The sequence below is a fragment of the Apteryx mantelli genome, chromosome 1 (genome assembly GCF_036417845.1).
Source record: "Apteryx mantelli isolate bAptMan1 chromosome 1, bAptMan1.hap1, whole genome shotgun sequence".
NCBI classification, from domain to species: domain Eukaryota; kingdom Metazoa; phylum Chordata; class Aves; order Apterygiformes; family Apterygidae; genus Apteryx; species Apteryx mantelli.
In genome coordinates, this window is record NC_089978.1 from 17,238,232 (window position 1) to 17,259,134 (window position 20,903).

At 38.3% G+C, this 20,903-nt stretch overlaps 1 protein-coding gene across 1 annotated transcript in view; it reads left to right on the forward strand.

The window, feature by feature from the left end:
* Window positions 1–17,386, forward strand: part of DYNC2H1 (dynein cytoplasmic 2 heavy chain 1) — a 200,611-nt gene extending 183,225 nt beyond the window's left edge. The window contains exons 86-89 of the mRNA XM_013956014.2: window positions 575–684; window positions 1,037–1,118; window positions 13,482–13,598; window positions 16,805–17,386. Of these exons, the coding sequence (XP_013811468.2) occupies window positions 575–684; window positions 1,037–1,118; window positions 13,482–13,598; window positions 16,805–16,963 (468 nt within the window). The 3' untranslated portion in view covers window positions 16,964–17,386. The remainder of the gene's footprint in view (window positions 1–574; window positions 685–1,036; window positions 1,119–13,481; window positions 13,599–16,804) is intronic.
* The last annotated feature ends 3,517 nt before the right edge of the window (window positions 17,387–20,903 follow it).

Genomic DNA, 20,903 nt, shown 5'->3' on the forward strand with positions numbered 1-20,903 from the left:
TTGACTTGATACTAACAAATATTTTCAAAAAGCTGTTGGTATGCACTTATAAAAATTCATGCTGCAGGTTGAAAATCAAGTAGTTCTTAAATTTAATATGCAGTTTACATAAAAGAAAAGAATCATCTTAAAGTTTACTTGAAAGGAATTCTGTTATTTGTCTGAACTCAGTAAAGCAAAGACAGTAAAGACAACCATTTTGATGGAAAACATGAGCTCTCATTTTAGTAAAGGTGAAACAGAGTTTCAACAGAACATTAGAAACTTGCTAAAAATTTGATTATACAAAGTGAGCTGCACTGTACAAAGAACGAAATAGAAGTTAGTTTCTTTAGAATGGGTGAGTCACATTACACAATAATAATCTGTTGGTTTTTCTCGTATTTTTAAATTAGGTTAATTTTCTGCTTGCCAATTTGAAATAATTGAAATTAATATAATCTTGGAGATTACAGTATGTTTAAACAAACATTTGTCATTAATCTCAGCAGTTCACAAATCCACATCACCTGAAAATGTTGAAAAATCAGTCAATAACTGCAAGGCTCATTGGTCTCCCACTGTTCTATTTTAGAACTGGGTAGAAAAAGCAGAAAAACAGAAACTGCTGTCAGACACCCTTGACCTCTCAGACCTGTTTCATCCAGAAACCTTTCTCAATGCCTTACGCCAGGAGACTGCAAGGTGAGGAAAAAATATTCTACCAATTTAGGCTTGCTAACATGCCATTATTCTCTACTTGTGAATACATTTACTTCATTTTCAGGACAGAGACGTAACAAATTATGTCAATTTCTGTCATTAGTCATGTCTTTTTTTTTTTTTATTTGCACTGAAGTATAATAGTTATGGGTTACTTGTTTAAATCCTGACATTTTTAAAAACTTTAGATGAAATTCAAAATGTTATATTTTCCTACAAAGCAAGACTTAATGTGATATGGTACACATTGTAAATACATTATTTTCAGATTTGTATTTCAATTTCCTGTTGTTATATGTCCGTAACATGAAATATATATGTGTTACCCCTACAGAGTAATGAGCTGTTCTGTGGACAGTCTTAAATTTACAGCCTCATGGAAAGGGCGCATACAGGAAGGCAAACTCCAAGTTAAGGTATTGTGCATAGCAGTATTTCTCTCTGCATTTCTTGAGTTCCCATATGTTGCATGTATAAAAAAGGAAAAAGAAAGATCGTAATTGATATCATAGAATTTCACTAGTATGTTTTATTAGCATAGTCCAAACCGTCTGTCCATAAACTTTCCAGAAAAATGAGTTGTACGTACATTGCTGTACCTGACATATAAAGGTTTGTTAACAGTTTACAGCATTTTAGTGCAAAAGTTCTACAGTACCTGAAGAAAGAAGGGGGATATCTTTTTACTTCTCTGTAGTTACAGTACATATTTAAAATCATTTTTGTCCCATTCTCCTTGCCTGCCTTTCAGATAAAACTGGAAGATGCTATTCCGTTAGCTAATATCTAACTGTTGTCCAGAAAAATAGTTAAAAGACTTGTGGCACCTAATATGAGGAAATAAATATATAAAACTGTAAGTCAGGCCATATGTTAGCAATTCCAGTCACTGGTATGAGACTTCTAAGGAAGTAAATAAACCAAACTAAACTATAACTGACTAGCTTTTGTTATGACTAAGACCCAACAATTTGTTAATGGACACTAGGACTACTGCCAACAGCCATAAAATCACTACTGATTGCCTAGACTGCAAAGTAGGGATGAATCCACAAAGGGTTTTATTTAGCTTCTTAACATTTCAGGTGGCACTGCCATTTTGGCTTAACTGAACCTCTTTGCACCTATTTTATGCCTAAATTTGTAGGGAATTCACAAAGTAAGTTTTCTGTGACATGTCTTCCAATGAGTGTGTTGATCCCATGATAATACTGCACAGCTGAAAGTACTGTGTTCAGCACAGAGTACAGCACTTACAGCTGCATTCATTCAGAAACACAGGTGGTTTATGCAGGGCACATCCGGCTATGTGCTGATGTGCAGCTAGAACCGTGAGACTGCTAGGATTACAGGAGAGAAAGCAAGTGGGAGGGCTCCTGCTCTAATCTGATAATGCAGACAAATGCAAGGCTGTGGGAGATAATAGGGTTCTGGGCCAGCTTCTGACACTGCTTAAAATTATTAATGCAGAGTATGTGAAAGTTTCATATTTGTAAAATATTAATAGATTGAAAGGCCAGAAGAAGTAACTGTGATCCAATCTTTATAGATTACATCCAACCTTTATAGAATACAGTCTGAACTTTGTTGAATTAATTTCTATTGGAACTGTAGAATAATTTTAATTTAGAAAATTATTTAATTTTGATATTTAAATAAGAGTAATGGTTGCCTGCCTCATTTAATGAGAAGCAGATGGGTATCTAGAACCTGAAGATAAATAAACACAGGGACTTTTAGAGGTTTTGGGCCTCCTATGAGAAGAACGGGAACCTGCAAATCGCGAGTCTATGATTCTGTGATACATTCTGAGGCTCCAGGTTCAGCCAAGTCTTCTAAGTCTACCACAGTGAGCTAAAATTGAGTTTCGAATCTCCGACCTCTCATTCTGGTAGGCTATCTTTTTGCTCTAGATCCTAGCAGCTTGGACTTCTTCAAATCATGCTACCACCTTGGCAAAATGTCAGAAGTTTATCCAAAACTAATAAGTTTTTATGTAATCTCAGATTTTGACAAAAAGGAATTTTCTGACATTAACTTGTTTCAGGAGAAAATTCTTAACTGCTTTTATAAAGCAAACCTGTCAAGAGATAATTCCTCAAAAAGTAGATTTTTAAATAAATGTGCATTATAGCTAAGTACTGCCTGCAGTGCATCTGCTCTGTGGATAAATAGAAGACTTTTGTCTCCAATACTGTTCCTTCCAATCTGGTTCCTTTCATAAGAACTAAATAAACAGAAAAAATAAAATGCAGACACCCACCTCTACAGAAACCAGTCTCAAACCTGTGAAAGATGTAAAAACAGATGTGATTTTTTTTAGCCTTGTGTTCCTCAGAAGAGTAACAGCCACTGCCTTAGATTCAGGTGTATAGTAAATAATGCAAAAATGTGGTTGATTTTGGCCTGAACTCCACATGTGAATAATAATGTCCAAGTATTTTACATATGCTAAATATTATTACAGTATTTTACTGTTGCTAGATTGAAATAGCCACTTAGAAACTACAGAATTAAAGGGTAATTAGCAGAAAGAATTCTGTAACAACACTCCTGTTTAGGTGTTTTGGAGCCCGTAATTCTTTGTTATGTGTAAATATGTATGTGGTGATTTTTTTGGAAATATTAGTTAGGTTACACTGTTAGCAGTCACTGTCATTTGTAGGCAAAAAGGTTAACATATGTTCGCTATTACTCTACAAGACTGAATGTCATGTTCCAAGAGGAATCAAAACTAAAAAGAGAAATTTGTTTAAGAGCAAATTCTCTGCCTCATGAATAGCTGAAGCAGTTAGGAGAGTGATTACTTTTAGCAAAAGGTAGGAATCCTCTCAAGGTTGGTCACCTCCATCTGACTATTTTCCTTTCCTCAGTAAGGAGCAAAATTCAGTGAATCTGCATCAGTACATATTCAACAGTATTTTCACTGGACCATCAAATCTTTGATGTACAGAAAGACTTTGCAACCTCTTGCTGTGCTGAACATTTAGATTCTTTTCCATGACTCCTTCCCAATATGGCCATGAAAAACTGTGGAGAAACTTTTGCATTAGTAAAGCTAAATACAAAGCATCTTGTCCATTTAACATGCCCTGCAACTAAGGTATAAAAATGTCAGTGATACAGAAAAAATCATCCACTAAAATACTTCTTGCTGGATAAGGATCCTTTGGATTGCAGCTTAGGTTGGTTCACATGAGCTATATGAATCTTAATGCAGGTAAAGTTAATGTTGTATCTATAGTATTCAAGAATTCAGGCTACACTTACAGAATGAGGAGCTATATTTTGGAAAGCAGGGATCAAGAATAAATTCAGATAAGAAAGGAAATCTAAAATAGATAAATGGTTAAAAACATGCTGTGGTGAGGTAGCTAGGGCCCTGTTGTATTCCATCTGACTTTTGATGCCTAAATGAGAATTCTGGGTTTACCAGCCTCATTTTGTCAATAAAGACAGGCACCTTCCTTTTGAAGACAATTCAGATCTCAGATGAGCTAAACTACGTTCAGGAGATACCTGTCATTCTCCCCTGACAGGAGAGAACCTACAGTTACTGTGCTCCTAACATAGTAATTTTGGTGAATTGCCTCAAGTTAAATGGATTTTTTTAAATCCTGTCACATTTTGGAAGTTTAAAGGAAGAGGTTTCATGGGGTTCAGCAAAGAGTTATTTAAAGATTTTCTAGATTTTATACAAAAATAAGTTTATGCACTGCTGTGTATTAAGATCATGATTTCTCTACTTTATTAAAGATGATACCATCATTGTATAAAAGTACCAGTTCTGGTGAGATCATCTCCTCTAATACACAGATCTTTTATCTAGAAAGAAAAGGTGTAACAAAATCAAATAGCAGCAATGCCTCTTTGGGAAATTCCAACTAGGATCAATGTATAACTTTTTGCATAGAGCATAATTCAACAGTGTAAAAAATTAAATAGGAGTCAAAGAGAGTAAGATGTCTTGTATTCAGAACAGGATGTTGATGCCCAATGGAAGCAAGATGGAAAGTGGTAGCAAAAAAATAACATGTCTACTTCTTCAGCCAAGGCTAAATATAATTTGGTTAATCCCCAGTGGACTGGACCTCTGGAATTTTGATGTTGTGTACCTCAGTCTGATACTCAACTGTTGCTTCCTCATTTGATAGCCTCCTTACCACAGCTAGGGCTGCTAAGAGGATTTTCCCATTTAAAAAATCAATTCATAAGCAAAAGGTCTATTTCCATTTCAGTTGTACGTGGAATATGATAACTGAAATAAATGTTTCTTGGCATTCTATAGTGTATGCTTCTACAAATAGATATAGTTAATAGTATATGTACTTAGACATGCTTTTGTGTGTGGAAAAATACCTTTCTTATTCTCTCTGGAAATTTTTTTCTCATTATGGTTTACTGTGTTTCAGTTTAGAAGCTGTCTGATCATGCAGCTCTTTGTCTATAAGATACACCGAGATATACCCATTCCTGTTGTTTTCTTCCCCTTTGGTGACCCTCTGGTCTTTAGATTATATTATATGTATTTCTCTGTGTTAAGTCACTCTGTTTTCATGTAAAATAGATCTTCTTCAAACTCTCAGAAAGCTTGTGATAAAATTATTAGTAGAATTGGTAAATATGATTTTTGTCAGAAAATATTCATTTGTTGAAACTGATGCTGCATATTCCTTCTTTACATGAATCAAACTATGGGTTTGAAATTGGATCTCCTATATCTTCTACAAGAACCAGATCATGATATGGGCTATTCTAAGGCTTATATGTCTCAAAATGCGCTAGTAGAGCTGGTTCACTTTATGTGAGTATTTCCAACAGAAGACTTGATTCTATACTCTGATGGTTAGGGGACTGTGTTTTGGAATGTGGGAGAGTCATACTGGAGTCCCTGAATCTGTGAATATTTAATTATTCTAATAGCATATCTTTGTTGAAAGATTAGAACAATTAGGAGTGTAGATGAACATAAGTTTTAAATCTTAGATTCACACATACTTTGTGTAACCTTCTAGTCACACAATTAGTTAGAGAGCGTTTTGAAGAGGTTCTTTGAGAATTTTTTTCCAGTCTTTAAATTAAAAAATTTTGGAAAGCCTGGGATTTGTTCTGATAAGGAAAAAAGATTGAATTCTCACTGTGTTCTGTATGATGACAAAGCTTTTTATACTTTTTTGTACTTACAAAAAATGGCATCATGTTTCAGCAATTGTAGTCATTTGGAATGATCTTTGTACGCCAAAAATTTTAAATAATATATCCTGGGATCCTCTGCAAAATGATATGAAGTGCTAAAGCTGTCTATTTAACTACAAAGTAAGCAGAGGAACTCTTACTCAGGCCAAGGATACACATTGATCTAGGTGGATTATCAAACTTGATATTAAGTTAACAGTGTTAATTCAGCAGGTAGTTAAGAGACATGATGAGTAGTAGAGCCTTCCTAATAGGATGTGTTGAGTGATTTCAAATCAATCCATATAAATTTACACCTTCTTTAGCGATACTTAGGATTGCTTTAACAAAAGGAACTGAAAATGTATAGTAATTACAATATAATTACAATATAATTACAATATAATTACAATATAATTACAATATAATTACAATATAATTACAATATAATTACAATATAATTACAATATAATTACATGTTGATATGCAAATGTCTCTCCTATTTGCTGTGCACACTGATTCCTCTGTCATACAAAAACAGGTAGTCTTATTCCTTTTGACTTAGAATCCCATTTTCAGTTGTTGTGGAACAGAAGAAAAGAAAAAGAGAAACATGTAAGAGACTTTTTGGGTAGTAAATGCTACAAGCTTGGATAGAGTTTAACATAAATAGTGAAAAACAAAAATTTATTGCAGGTATGTCATATTCAGATACATAATATCAACATCAATTTCAGAAGTAAGCTCTTAGCAATTGACAGAAATACTAATATAAGGCATCTGGAGAGGTTTTTTATACCGCATACTTCCATCCTTAAACATAAAGAAATTAATGATGGAGGCCTGTGGAGGTAGTGAAGTAAGTAAAAATTTGACTTCCTGAAGTCTGTTGTAGCTTGCATCATTTCATGGGAAATTATAACATTAAATAATAAGGAAAAAATTCATTGTGGAGAATTGGAAGTTTTGGAAACAGATTGTTGCAGGATGACCGACTACCTTACAGTCCCGGACCGTGTGGGTTTCGTGTGGCGCAAGGGAGAGGAGGAGGGGGAGAAGGAGGTTTACTGCATGACTCCACAACTTGTTTCAAAGACCAAAATTTACTACAGAAGCTGCAATGGTACGAAGCAACAATTCTTGTTAACAGAAACTCAGCTCAACTAGAATAGTTATTTCTAATTACACTAAAAGTTATGCTAACGGTAACTACTTAGTAAACAGAAAAAGATAGCTAATTTATACTAACTGTAACTACCCAAACGAATGAACTAGGCAAACCAATTCTGATCGATCTTACCCACACGTTGCCTCAGCGGCCAACGTACACTCAGTCCCAGGGAAGTAACTGTGGGAGGGCATCCCTGTCCCGAGGGGCTCCGCAAGTTGGCAGACCCGCTGTCACCCGCGAAGAGCTAAAGACGGCCTCCGGGGCCAACCTGTTTATACCCTTCGGGGGAAGGTGGAGGTGGAGTCGCGAGGCCAGTTACAGTTCTCTTGAGGCAGGCGCAGTCCCTGGCTCTTGGCTGCTGCAGGGTTCAACTCTCCTCTGTCGTTATGACCATCGCACCCACAGTCATGGGTTGGGGGTGGGGGGTGGCTGAACACCCCTAATGCCAGGCTAGCTGCCTCGTGCACCCTTCAGCACTGAAGAGAGGAGTCTGAGTGACTGCCAATGACTGCTTTACTCTTGCAGTGGGGGTCCCAAGGAGGGATCCCATAGCTGGGGTAAGAAGGAGTTAATTCCAGTCCGCAAGGGGGCCCCAGCAGTGAAAGCAGGTGTTATCTCTCAGGGTCCTGATGAGGAGGAGACGGTCCTGACCACAGCAATTAACACTGCCCCGGCAGTGAGAGGAAGCTTTTGTTTCTCAAGGTCCTGGGGCCCAAGCAGGCCTTATCTCAAAGTCTTAACATCCTCCCTTTTGGAGTGTAAAACACAGGAATTCAGGCTACTTGTAACTGGCACCAAATGTTGGGGGCGGGGGGAGCTGGGAGCATCCCCACCGCAGAGATGCTTTGGTCCTTGGTATCAGCGCGCTTTCTACAAATGTATTTTAAAGAAACATGAGCTGTAATATGTAAGAATAGCTTTGTCTGCAACTAATACTAGTACCAATACAGGCATACCTCAGAGATATTGCAGGTTCAATTCCAGACCACCGCAATAAAGTGAATATCGCAATAAAGTGAGTCACGTGAATTTTTTGGTTTCCCAGTGCATATAAAAGTTATGTTTACACTATACTGTAGTCTATTAAGCGTGCAATAGCATTATGTCTAAAAAATCAATATACATACCTTAATTAAAAAATACTTTATTGCTAAAAAATGCTAACCATCATCTGAGCCTTCAGTGAGTCGTAATCTTTTTGCTGATGAAGCGTCTTGCCTCGATGTTGGTGGCTGCTGACTGATCAGGGTGTTGGTTGCTGAAGGCTGGGGTGGCTGTGGCATTTTCTTAAAATAAGACAGCAGTGAAGTTTGCTGCATCGATTGACTCTTCCTTTCACGAAGGATTTCTCTGTAGCATGCGATGCTGTTTGATAGCATTTTACCCACAATGGAACTTCTTTCAAAACTGGAGTTAATCCTCTCAAACCCTGCCACTGCTTTATCGATAAGTTTATGTAATATTCTAAATCCTTTGTTGTCATTTCAACAATGTTCACAGCATCTTCACCAGGAGTGGATTCCATCTCAAGAAACCACTTTCTTTGCTCATCCATAGGAAGCAACTCCTCATCTGTTAAAGTTTTATCATGAGATTGCAGCAATTCAGTCACATCTTCAGACTCCGCTTCTAATTCTAATTCTCTTGCTGTTTCCACCACATCTGCAGTTACTTCCTCCAGTGAAGTCTTGAACCCCTCAAAGTTATCCATGAGGGCTGGAATCAACTTCTTCCAAACTCCTGTTAATGTTGATATTTTGACCTCCTCCCGTGAATCATAAATGTTCTCAATGGCATCTAGAATGGTGAATCCTTTCCAGAAGGTTTTCAATTGACTTTGCCCGAATGCATCAGAGGAATCACTATCTATGGCAGCTATAGCCTTACGAAATGTATTTCTTAAATAATAAGACTTGAAAGTCGAAACTACTCCTTGATCCATGGGCTGCAGAATGTATGTTGTGTTAGCAGGCATGAAAACAACATGAATCTCGTTGTACATCTCCATCAGAGCTCTTCGGTGACCAGGTGCATTGCCAATGAGCAGTAATATTTTGAAAGGAATCTTTTTTTCTGAGCAGTAGATCTCTACAGTGGGCTTAAGATATTCAGTAAACCATGTTGTAAACAGATGTGCTGTCATCCAGGCTTGTTATTCCATTTATAGAGCACATGCAGAGTAGATTTAGCATAATTCTTAAGGGCCCTAGGATTTTTGGAAATGTAAATGAGCATTGGCTTCAACTTAAAGTCACCAGGTGCATTAGCCCCTAACAAGAGAGTCAGTCTGTCCTTTGAAGCTTTGAAGCCAGGCATTGACTTCTCCTCTCTAGCTATGAAAGTCCCAGATGGCATCTTCCAATATAAGGCTGTTTTGTCTACATTGAAAATCTGTTGTTGAGTGTAGCCATGTTCGTCAATTATCTTAGCTAGATCTTCTGGATAACTTGCTGCAACTTCTACATCAGCACTTGCTGCTTCACCTTGCACTTTTATGTTATGGAGATGGCTTCTTTCCTTAAACCTCATGAACCAGCGTCTGCTAGCTTCAAACTTTTCTTCTGCAGCTTCCTCACCTCTCTCAGCCTTCACAGAATTGAAGAGAGTCAGGGCCTTGCTCTGGATGAGGCTTTGGCTTAAGGGACTGTTGTGGCTATTTTGATCTTCTATCTAGACCACTAAAACTTTCTCCATATCAGCAATAAGGCTGCTTTGCTTTCTTATCATTCGTGTGTTCACTGGAGTAGCACTTTGAATTTCCTTCAAAAACTTTTACTTTGGATTCACAACTTGGCTACTTGTTTGGTGCAAGAGGCCTTGCTTTTGGCCTGTCTCAGCTTTCGACATGCCTTCCTCGCTAAGCTTCATCATTTCCAACTTTTGATTTAAAGTGAGAGATGGGCGACTCTTCCTTTCACTTGAACACTTAGAGGCCATTAATTGGCCTAATTTCGATATTGTTGTGTCTCAGGGAATAGGGAGGCCCAAGGAGAGGGAGAGAGACGGGGGAACAGCCGGTCGGCGGAGCAGTCAGAACACACACAACATTTATTGATTAAGTTTGCCGTCTTCTATGGGTGCAGTTCATGGCGCCCCAAAACAATTACAATAGTAACATCAAAGATCACTGATCACAGATCACCATAACAGATCTAATAATAATGAAAAAGTTTGAAATATTGCAAGAATTACCAAAATGTGACACAGAGACATGAAGTGAGCACGTGCTGTTGGAAAAATGGCACCAATAGGCTTGCTCGACGCAGGGTTGCAACAAACCTTCAATTTGTAAAAAACGCAATATCTGCGAAGTGCAGTAAAGCGAAGTGCAATAAAAAGAGGTATGCCTGTAGTTGCTAAATATTAATTGCTTTTACTTTGCAAGATTTAAGACTTCAAAAATCATGGTCAACTCCAGCCATTACCCACAATTGGGTTACAAAAATACTATGCACCTAGTTATAGTTACTATGAAAATTGTCCTTTGCAGCAGTTGTAATTTCTCAACATCATTTATCATAGAATAGAATTTTAGACAGGAACATAGCTATGAGTGTATTCAACTAACTGGTGTCTGAAAGTAGATTGTGCAAGTGTTTTCTTTTTTTCAGTGGCTTTTAATATTGAATTAAAGTCAAAGTTTTGGTCTTCATCTTCAAAGGAGTTCCTGTGATTGGTTGAAGTTTTCCAGGGGATCAAATGATGTTATTTTACATAACTACAATGTCAAAGAAACTGCCAATATCAAAAGAAGAAATGTGTGTGCAGTAGAGATTTTTTAATAGCTGACCCACTTCTACAGAAACTTTTTTTACAGGCTTGTAGGATTGCCAGACATTTGTACACCCTGACAATAAATTTTGAAACCACTTAATCAGATCTACCTTCCCCTCAGTCACTTTGCCATACTCACATATTTAAGAAACTAAACTCCTTAACAAAACTCCCTGAAGACTGTGAGCAGAAAGAAAAACATACAGGATGCCTGAGTCTCTTTAGTAATTTCATGATAGGGGTAAATAAGAGCTTTGAAAACAGTCAATCAGAAGTATAGTGGAATAAAGTATAATCTAGGACCTGTGAGTATTTTAAAGTGAGGCCTTTAGTGTCAATGTTAACAATAGGAGGCAGTAGGAAGGAGTCTATGGTAAAGCCTCAGTATAATCATTAGTAAGACTGTTCCTTTTGTGTCTTTTATGATATTTTTCTTCATATTCTTTGTCCTTGCAAGACAGAAGAAATGATGCTGGAAGGTTTATAGGCTATCTTAAGACTGTCGTCACCTAAACTGATCTTTTCCTAAATAAAGCCAGCTTCCTCCAACCTCTCTGTTTGGAGAGGTTTGGGAGTTTGAAAGGGTGGAAACAGAAGAAGATATCAAGTGTTAGCACTCTGCTTTAAAAGCGACAGACCTGAATGGAGAGACTCAGAGGAAAGATCAGAAAAAATTGGCAGGAGAAAGAAGAGAATCACACATTCATTAACAAAGGGAAGACCTTAAGCTTTTGACAAGAGATTGAAGGAGGAAAAAAGTTTTTGCAGTTCCAAATAGAAAGTCTGGAAATTTTAATTCATTTCAAAGAGACCTTGTTATGATAATTTGTGTTTGTTATCAAAGTTAGAGAAAAGTTGTATTACTCTTTGGGATTTCTGTTTGGGGTATTCGTTGGTTAAGGATATTCCATCCAGGTTACCCACAGCTGTGGAAGCTTGACCTGTGAGTTCTGTCCCTTATGCAGTGTAGATTGCTTCAAAGAATGTTGTCACCTCTTCTGTCACTATCTTATCCAAAGCCAAACACAGCTTTCTGTGTTGATTTTTTAAATGCAATCTGTTATAACCTTTTTTTCATTTTATGTATACATATCATATACATATATTGTATGTATGTATATCTTCTGCATTGTAAGGAAGAGTCCTCAGCCCAGATTTAAAACAGATATATGAGTTTGAAGGAGCAGATTTTTGAAATAAGGACTACAGTATGTCTGTCTACAATGAAGAGAATAATTCTTTATTAAAAATGCAAAACATAAGCTTAGCTAGAGTATTATTGGTAGAGTATTAACACAAAAAACACTTGAGAGGGAAAACAGATTGCTTTGAAACATGAGAGTTAACCCCCATTGAAACACTTTTTAGCTGCAACTTTTCTTAAATTGTCTAAAAAATAATTTTATAACACTGTAATTATATAAACAAGTTATTTCCATTATAGCTTCAATACTACAGACTTTCATTTTAACATAATTCTTTAGTGCCCCATACACCTTTTTATATTTCTAGCAATTGAAAATGGAGTAGAATTATATCTCCATTTCTTGACTCTCATTTTGGTTTGACAGGCACTCTTCAGGTTTCCAACAGCATTGCATTTCCTAGTTCTAGCACGCCTTTATGGTCTTTGTGTTTTGTGAAGGCCTTCTTCAGTTTTATATATTTACTTCAGTGTGTTAGTATGATAGTGTAAGAGGTGATTTTTAGATAAAAGTAGATTTTGTTAGACATCTGCTCAATTTTTAGATTCATCCTTTTGAAGAGCTGCAATAAAGTTATTAGTGAGTTAACTTTTATTATTACTAAAATTAAAGTTTTCACTCTAGCAGGCCTAACTGGCTATTAGAACACTATTCTTCTCGTACTCGTAAATTCCTTAGCGTGGCAAAATAAAATGATCAACAGATATTGAAGATTTCATTTGGAATAAATACAGAGTAGATATCTTTATCATTAATTTATTCAGGACTCAAGTTCATTTTAAAAGTGGGAGAATGCTTTTTACTTCAAAGGCTGAAAGTGTTCATTTGACCATCACTTATTAAAAGTAAACATTTCAAACATTTTATACATAAAGCATTGCATAGTTACTTATATAAATATTTGTGGTTTCTATTAATTTAATTTTTCCAAGCAATACTTTAACTAAGAAATCTTACCATATGTTAAATAATATTTTCCCTTTACATTATTTCAACGTATTTTATTTACCTCTGCAGAAAATGTGTAATTCCTCGTTCCATTCTTTGAAAGCTATGCTCAGACTTCCAAGCAGGAAGTCCTGCTTATTTCAGTGATTGTTCTTTTCTTCTTCTTGACATTGTAATAATTGTGTACTTGGCTATTGCTATTATATTTCCATTAGTCTAATGCCAGGCAACTGCCGTTTCATAAATTATGACATTTGCAGGTATTTTTTCCTAACATTTCAAAGAATGTGAATCCAAACCAGAGGAAGTTCATGCTGAAGCATGGTCCAGATCTTGCTTTTAAATCATGTTTCCTATTCTCACACATAACATTGCAATAATTAGTTTCCTGTTATTTAAGCATTTGGTCACAGTAAAACGAATCATCATTAGTTAAAGCACAGTGTAATCTTTACTGATATTTCAGGCTGTACTGTATATTTGAATATTTTATATTTTCATGGCAGATCAGTGGCTTGCAACTGGAAGGCTGCAGTTTTGATGGAAACCGACTTTCAGAAAATCTGCATGATTCTCCCAGTGTGTCATCTGTACTCCCTTGTTACATGGCCTGGATTCCACAGGTACTAAATTATTAAAAAGCCCTAAACTTTCAAGACCCTTAATTTGCTTTTTTCTGTGTAATAGTTTTTCAATATGATGTTGCTGAACTGTTTTTTCCCTCATTTTAAAATAAAAATTGCAATCTTAGGGATTCCTGGGAAAAAAAATAGGAAAAACAGTTAAATCTTTTATATAATCCAACGAACTTTTTATCACTTTGTCAATATGTTTTTACTTATTATTGTGCAGGTTAAGACAGTGCTTTATTTCAGCCATATCTTTTTGTCTTTTTAAAAATAAAAACCTAACATTTTCAAAAATGTACTTAGTAAATGTATACATGACTTTGGAAGTTCATTCATAGAATATATTTTCTTCAGATTTTAAATAGAAATATATTAAAATGCTACAGCAATAAAAAGATACAGAAAATGTGATGTGATCTGTAAGCAAAAAAAGCTTTACCTCTACTTGCACTAACTTAAAATAAAAAAAAAGCCACTGCTTGCTAAACTGTGTTAGATGAAAGTGTCATAAGTAATCCAAACAGTAAGAATTGTTGCTGGTACTACTTTCTGATTACAATAACAATCTCTGTTAATAAAGGAATAAGTTGCATAGCAACTTCTTCAAGTATGTGTAACATTACCAATTCATATAGTCTTATAACTAGAAGAAAAACTTATTGTAGGATTCATCTCATCATTAAATTTAGCTGTCTAAAAGTTATGCATGCCCAGTATGAATTATTTTTCTTAGCTCCTTCTTTAGTCTCAGTAAAAGGTAGGCATCTCAAAAAGTTCATTCCATCATAAGGTAGCTAGGATCAATCTCTGACCAGATGTGACTCTAGAGACAGCCTAGACCACTAACTCTAAGACACATAAAGTTAATTGAGGAGAATCCTACCTAGAGATCTAAAAAAAATATTTAAAAACATCTACAACAAAAATCAAGTATGTATATAGAAAATGAGAAATAGGAATGGATGCATTTTTTTCACTTCTCTATCACAATAAATAAAATTAGCAGTATGTAAAAAATGAAAAATAGTGTCACTTTTTATCATGTCTTGTACACATTTTCTCATCCAAAAATGAAGCTATTAACTGGAGGAGTTTGTTGTTTGGCAACCTAGAGAACTCTATTGAGTTTGCTTTTGAGAATATTAGGTTTGGTTAGAAGAATGTTAAAGAAAAAAGTACTCTAGACAAAGTAGCTGACATTTCAATTATAATAATTTATTCATTTTCAGGCACACAGTAATAATGAGATTTGTGGTATATTGTGATAGATATTATGCAAGGAGCTCTGTTGCTACCAAACTGCTGTATCCCAACAACCTTTTGTTTGAATTCTCATTGTTATTTCCAGCACTAGTGTATTAGAAGTATAATGGTCAAGATTTAGACTGAGAGCACAGCAGCTAAACAATAGTGAATGTCTGCACTACTGTTCCCAACTTTGATGAAACAGAAGAGATTGGAAATTAAAAAACAAAAACAAAACCATTTATAAAATAGACCAATGAAAGAGTTTTCAGTTCTTTAATAGCTTAGAAGGTTGTTTTTTTCAGAGAAATAAACAGATTCCTAATTTACCCAAAAGATGCTACTTGAAATAAATAATTATTTCCAGACATCTTCATATATAAACACAGCGATGGGAGGAGGAGAATGGCAATATACACTGTTTTACATGGTAACACCAAATGTTTATCTCAAGCACACTCAAGGCTAGAATTATCAGTAACCCTGTCTTTATTTTGGAAAGCATTTATCTTATGTTAGAGATCAAACAGATTCTTAAAATGTTTTTCTGAATAACAGTCTATATTCTTTTAAACTTCAGAGATAAGATCCACATGTTATATGTGACACCAGTAAAGAGATTTATCCTAAAACACATGCTGAAGAGAGTTAATTAAACTGCCTTCAATGTACTTTGTATTTGAAATGAATAGCAGCTGATGTCTTCTTTGTGCAGGAAAAATATAATTCTTTTAAAACAGAAACCTATACTTGTCAACCGAGTGCATCCCTCCAGATTTTATTCTTAGTTGCTGTATTTTAAATCTAAAGTATCTCTACAGAAAGAATGTCTGATTTTCTGTGCTCTAAAGTTTTTTTGATACAGGCTTCACTATAGAAGTTGACCACGTAAGGGAAGGGGGTGGAACTATTATTCTTCCGAGAGTACAGCATTTCTTGCTGATCAGTATAAAAACTGAGAGGTAAAGCATAATAACCATGGTTTCAACCATGGTGCTTCCCAAAGTAGGAATGAAGCCATTTAATGCAGCTGAAGACTGAGCTCTTATTCTTACAAAGTACAGTGCTGTTCACTCATATGTACAATATAGAAATTACTATCCATGCATTTTAAAGTAAGTTAAATTTTCTTTCAGTTTCTAGCTACATACATGGCAAGAAAATAAGTTTTTAAATAACACCAGTTAATGTGTATGAATGAATCTTTGGATTAACAGAGCTTAAATAAGACTAACTCTACTGAAAACAGAGCTTAAAAAATCTGTAGTGGCAAATTGAGATAGGTGTGGCAAGGCCCATCATTCTACCTGCTTTAGATTTCTGATGTCAGCTTGCTATGCCGGAGATAGCCAAAGCACAGTTCATGAAATATCCCATTTGCAAATAGCTCAGATGCAGATCACAAATGGGGCTGTGTTACATGAGGAGCAGCAGGGTTATTCTGCAGGGATGGAGGAGGTGAGCTGGCAGGGGTTGCTGAGACCATGGACTCCCTGGGATTCCAGCATGCCAGGTTAGCAGCACCCTGCAGGACAGCACCGCCGCTCCCCAGGAGCCTTCTCCTGGCTGGGAACTGTGCGAGAGTCTCTTGTCCCTGGTTCTCTGAACGTTATGGTATGTGATTCTGTTTTTCAGCTGTATGAAGATTTTGATATGCAGTTCATAGGATCAGGAAGTGTGCTCTACTACAAACTGTCTTCTGTTTTCATTTTAACCAACTGGATAGAAAATGTAGAAGCTTAGTTATGTAGCATTCTAAAAACTTTTCTAAAGCCTTTGCTTTGTTGGTAATCCTTCTCCTTTGTAGCCTGGACCAAGAGACACTATTTTTCTGCTATCAAAGTGTCTAAATTATAAATTAGAACCCAGCTTTGGATACCAAATCATTGGAGATCATTCTTTTCTCCTATTTTGTTGCCATTTTAAATGATAACTAAATGATGGTTTGTTGACAGGATGCATATGGTCCATATTCTCCAGAGGACTGCATATCTTTACCAGTCTACACTAGTGTGGAGAGAGACCATGTGGTGACAAATATTGATGTACCATGTGGAGGAAACCAAGACCAGTGGATTCAATGTGGAGCTGCTTTATTTTTAAAAAATCAGTAAGCTGCAATTGTATTAAATTAACTCTTAAAGTTAAGAATTATTTAAACATGTCAGTTGTTTCTTATTAAACAACTTTTGTCTCATTACTTATGCAATTTTAAAGAAGTGGTTTATACATTACCTTTTTTTATTTTTTCAGCTATATAAAATTGATTGTACTTGAGTTGGAACTTCATTGTATTTTTGTGGAATGTTGTAAAAGTTAACATGCCACTGTTCAGCAAACTGTTAATTTGGGTTATTTCTCTAGACTGCAATGTGGTGTATTTCTTCCTCTAATTTGTTGCAATTGTTTATGTTATTACTATTGCAATTCCATAGATATTGAATATAAATGCAAATCCAGCAAGTTTTCTTTGGTCAGTTTTTTTTTTCTAGTATTCTTTTTGAATTGTTATTCTTACACCTGAGTTATTTAATAAAAGAAAATGATAAAACTTGCCTTTTGGGATTGAAATTGAATGTTTTACTGAACATAAAAATCAGGATAAATGTTTCAGTTTGTTTTAATGATGTTCTTACCTGTAAACAAATTTCTTTGTATTAATAGTAAGTCATAGGAGGTTCATAAACTTCATAGGGATTAATAATTCAAAGAGACTGCCATCACGATTCTTGTCTAAAAGTTACTGAACACAACATTTTATAAAACTGGACTAAATTCCAATAAGAGTATGCACAAAAAAACCCCAAAAACTAATTAGCACAAATTTGAATGCATTCCAAATTATAGTTTTAAATTGCATTTTCTTTATCAGTATTCATATGCCCAGCAGAAAAGCCAACAATGTTATTATAATAGATGCCTTAGACAAACAAAAGAAGTTTTCACCCAGTTCATAGGTGATGTAACAGAGGGAGATACCATGTGAGGGACCCATGGAGTCTTGTTCTCATTTCAGCATACTCCACATGGATTTCACTGATTGATGACGTATCATGTTGGGATGCTGCCATATCTTTGGTGTACAGTTAGACAAAATCCCAAAGGAAAGCAGGAGATCCCAAAGGAAGCAGGAAATTATTGAAGAATGACAAAATCTAAACATAGTAACTGAAAGTGTCTAATTCTTAACTACAATTACAGAATGACCTCATGAAGATGATTTTAGAAAACCAAATAGAAACAATTTTTGTTTTGCTTAGAAAACAAAATAGATGTTCTGACCCTGACATCCATTTGTACTGGTAAGTCAGGAAAGAATTAAACAACTAAAAGATAAGTATATCAAACACATACAGATTTTTTTTTTTTAATTTTAAGGTAGCATTTAAATTAAGACTGTATTTCACTTGCATGATATTTTTCATTGTTGGTTTGAGGGAGGGAAGCAGAAGGCAGAGAAAAGTTTGGTCACATCTCCAGGTTAGCTTCCTGAAGAAAGTCTTCTCAGTTCTACCCTATTCCTAATCTCTAAAACCTGGCCTTTCGTCTCCTATTTGGAGACACCCTCCCATCAAATTTTTATAAACATTGATAAGATCCCCCTGAGCCTTCTTTCTCCAGATGGAACAGTCGCAGCTGTCTGTGGCTCCCCTGATATGAGAGATGCTTCAAGCCCTTAATGATCTTTGTGGCCCTTCACTGGACCTGCTCCAGTAGGTCTATGTCTTTCTAGTACTGGGAAGCCCAGCACTGGACACAGCACTCCAGATGTGGCCTCATCAGTGCTGAATACAGGGGAAGGATCACTTCACTTCATCACGTCATCAGTCATCACGGAGGTGCCAGAGAGCCACTCGCTTGGCAGTGGCACCCAGAGCAGCAGCATCAAGAGCTAAGAGAAGCTCTTCGGGGCTCTTGGTAGGTCTTCTGGGAAGTTGTCCCCAGAAGGAGACTGCCTTGTGAGGCCTGCAAGGAGAATTGCACGGTCATGCATCCCCATCCCAGGTAGACCAGAGGGTTTCCAATCCCTGAGTTGGCACGGGAGGCTGTCCAATGGGTTCAGAAGCATTTGGGACTGACTGCTGAATCAAGCCCACGTACTCGTGGATTGCCAACAGCTCCTGCCTGACTCCGGGCTGGGCAAACCTTCTGCTTTAAGCCTTGCAGCTTGGCATCTGACCCTCTGCTTCAGCCAGCGTGGCTCGGAGCCAGTTTCTTGCCTGGGCGCAACCCAGCAGCTCTGGGTTACACTTCCTAGGTATACACCTATGTTTCCTCCTGGCGCGTCAACAAGATTGGGAGTGCAGCAAGGCCCATGGGCTTTCAAGGCAACATCTCCTGCCGCCCTTTGCTGATCTAGATGGACCAATGCTCTGACACAGAAGGGCTTCATAGCGCCAGATGGTGAGAAAAACTGGACCTGACTGGCTGCTGCCCAATCTCCTCACAGCCCTTTTACTCCTCTTTTCTCCCTCTTAGCATAGGCTCCAGCTTGCGCTGCACATTTACAGCCTAAGAAGACCAAATGGAAATAACAGAGGAGACCATGGGCAAGAGGTTGTTCATGGAAGCGGAAGAATGAGGAGACATAATGTCTGAAATACCTAGGCAGGATATGTTCTTCCAACAGCCGCCTGAAAATAAAGGAAGCATTTGACGTGTGCAGGCTAAAACGCTACGCTCCTCTACACTGGGGCAGGCATAACTAGTTGTTTGCTCTTTATTCGGTGTGTAGAGAGAGCATCCGATCCATTCCTGAGTCTTTTTATAAGCGCAGTGCTCACAGCACATGCAAGTGACACGCACTTCTTTCTCCCCTAGTGCAGAAGCCGGGGCGTTGAGTTGTGAGGGACTGAAGGCGGCTGAAGCCTTGCACATGATGCCAGGGCTTGCCCTGTGGCACACAATGGTGTCAGGGCCTCTTGGCTCCGTAGCGTCCCAGGTCGAGGTGAGGCTGCAGCCACCTGGTTCCCATTGCACACAAAGGCCACACACGCGGGCTCTGAAATGAAGCCCAGGCAGTTTTTGTTCCCAGTTTTCCGCAGCTGGATGCTTTCAGTCCTTCCTTCCTTCCTTCAGGAGCAGTTCAAGGCTTTGTCCGCAGGCTGGCATTAGATCTTATGGGAAACCAAGCGTTTCAGCTGGCTACTTCTTCTCAGGAATTTCTTTACCGGCAACGCGTGGGGATTAGGCTTGTATAGCAGCTCCCAGGCTGCGTGCTGGTGTTTCAGGAACATGGCAAAAAAAATTGTTCTTTGCCAAACTTCTAGGTCAGCTCTCTAACCACTAGATTGACCCAAGAGAAGAACTGAAAGATACCCCCCACTCGGGTAGCCAAGGGCTTTCTTTTTGGCTTTTAAAGGTCAGTGGTGGTGGTGACTGTGACATAGGGGCAGTCTGGGACAGCTTCCCAGTGGTGGCGTGTCACAGTGGGGGTCTGTGTCACCCCGGCGGCGGTGGCGTGTCACAGTGGTGGCGGGTGATGCGGGTGGCCCAGGCGGTACAAAAAGGGTCGCGGGGCATGGGCAGCCCCAGGCTGGGGGCAGCACCTCTGAGCACGGGACAGGTGAGGGCAGGGGAGGTGCTGCTGCCCCATGAAGAACTGGGCACGGGGCGCTGCTCCAGCCCCGCTGAGCTCAAGGGCCGCGGCCCTGCTGCCCTGGGGCCTGCCCCGCTGCGGCCCCTGCGGCAGCCGCCTGGAGCCACAGCCCGGGCCGGAGGCGGGAGAGCCCCGGGGCGGGGGAGGAAGGGGCTTGCGCAGGGCTGCCGCGGCAGGAGCGGGGCCCCACGCCTCGCGGTGCTGCGGCTGGGCTGGAAAGTGACCGTGGTCCCACTGCTCCCCCAGGGTCGGCGCAGCAGCGTCTGGAGCGGAGACCCCGGCGCAGCTGGGCCAGGGCTTTTCCAGAGCACTCGCCGGCGACCCGCCTTGTGTGCGCCATGAAGCGCAAGGCCCCCGACTCGAGGGAGGGGGGTGAGAGCAGAGGGAGCCCCCAGCTCCCTGCAGCCCGCGGCCGGGCGAAGGCCTTGCGGGGCGGCCGGTGGGCGGCTGCGAGC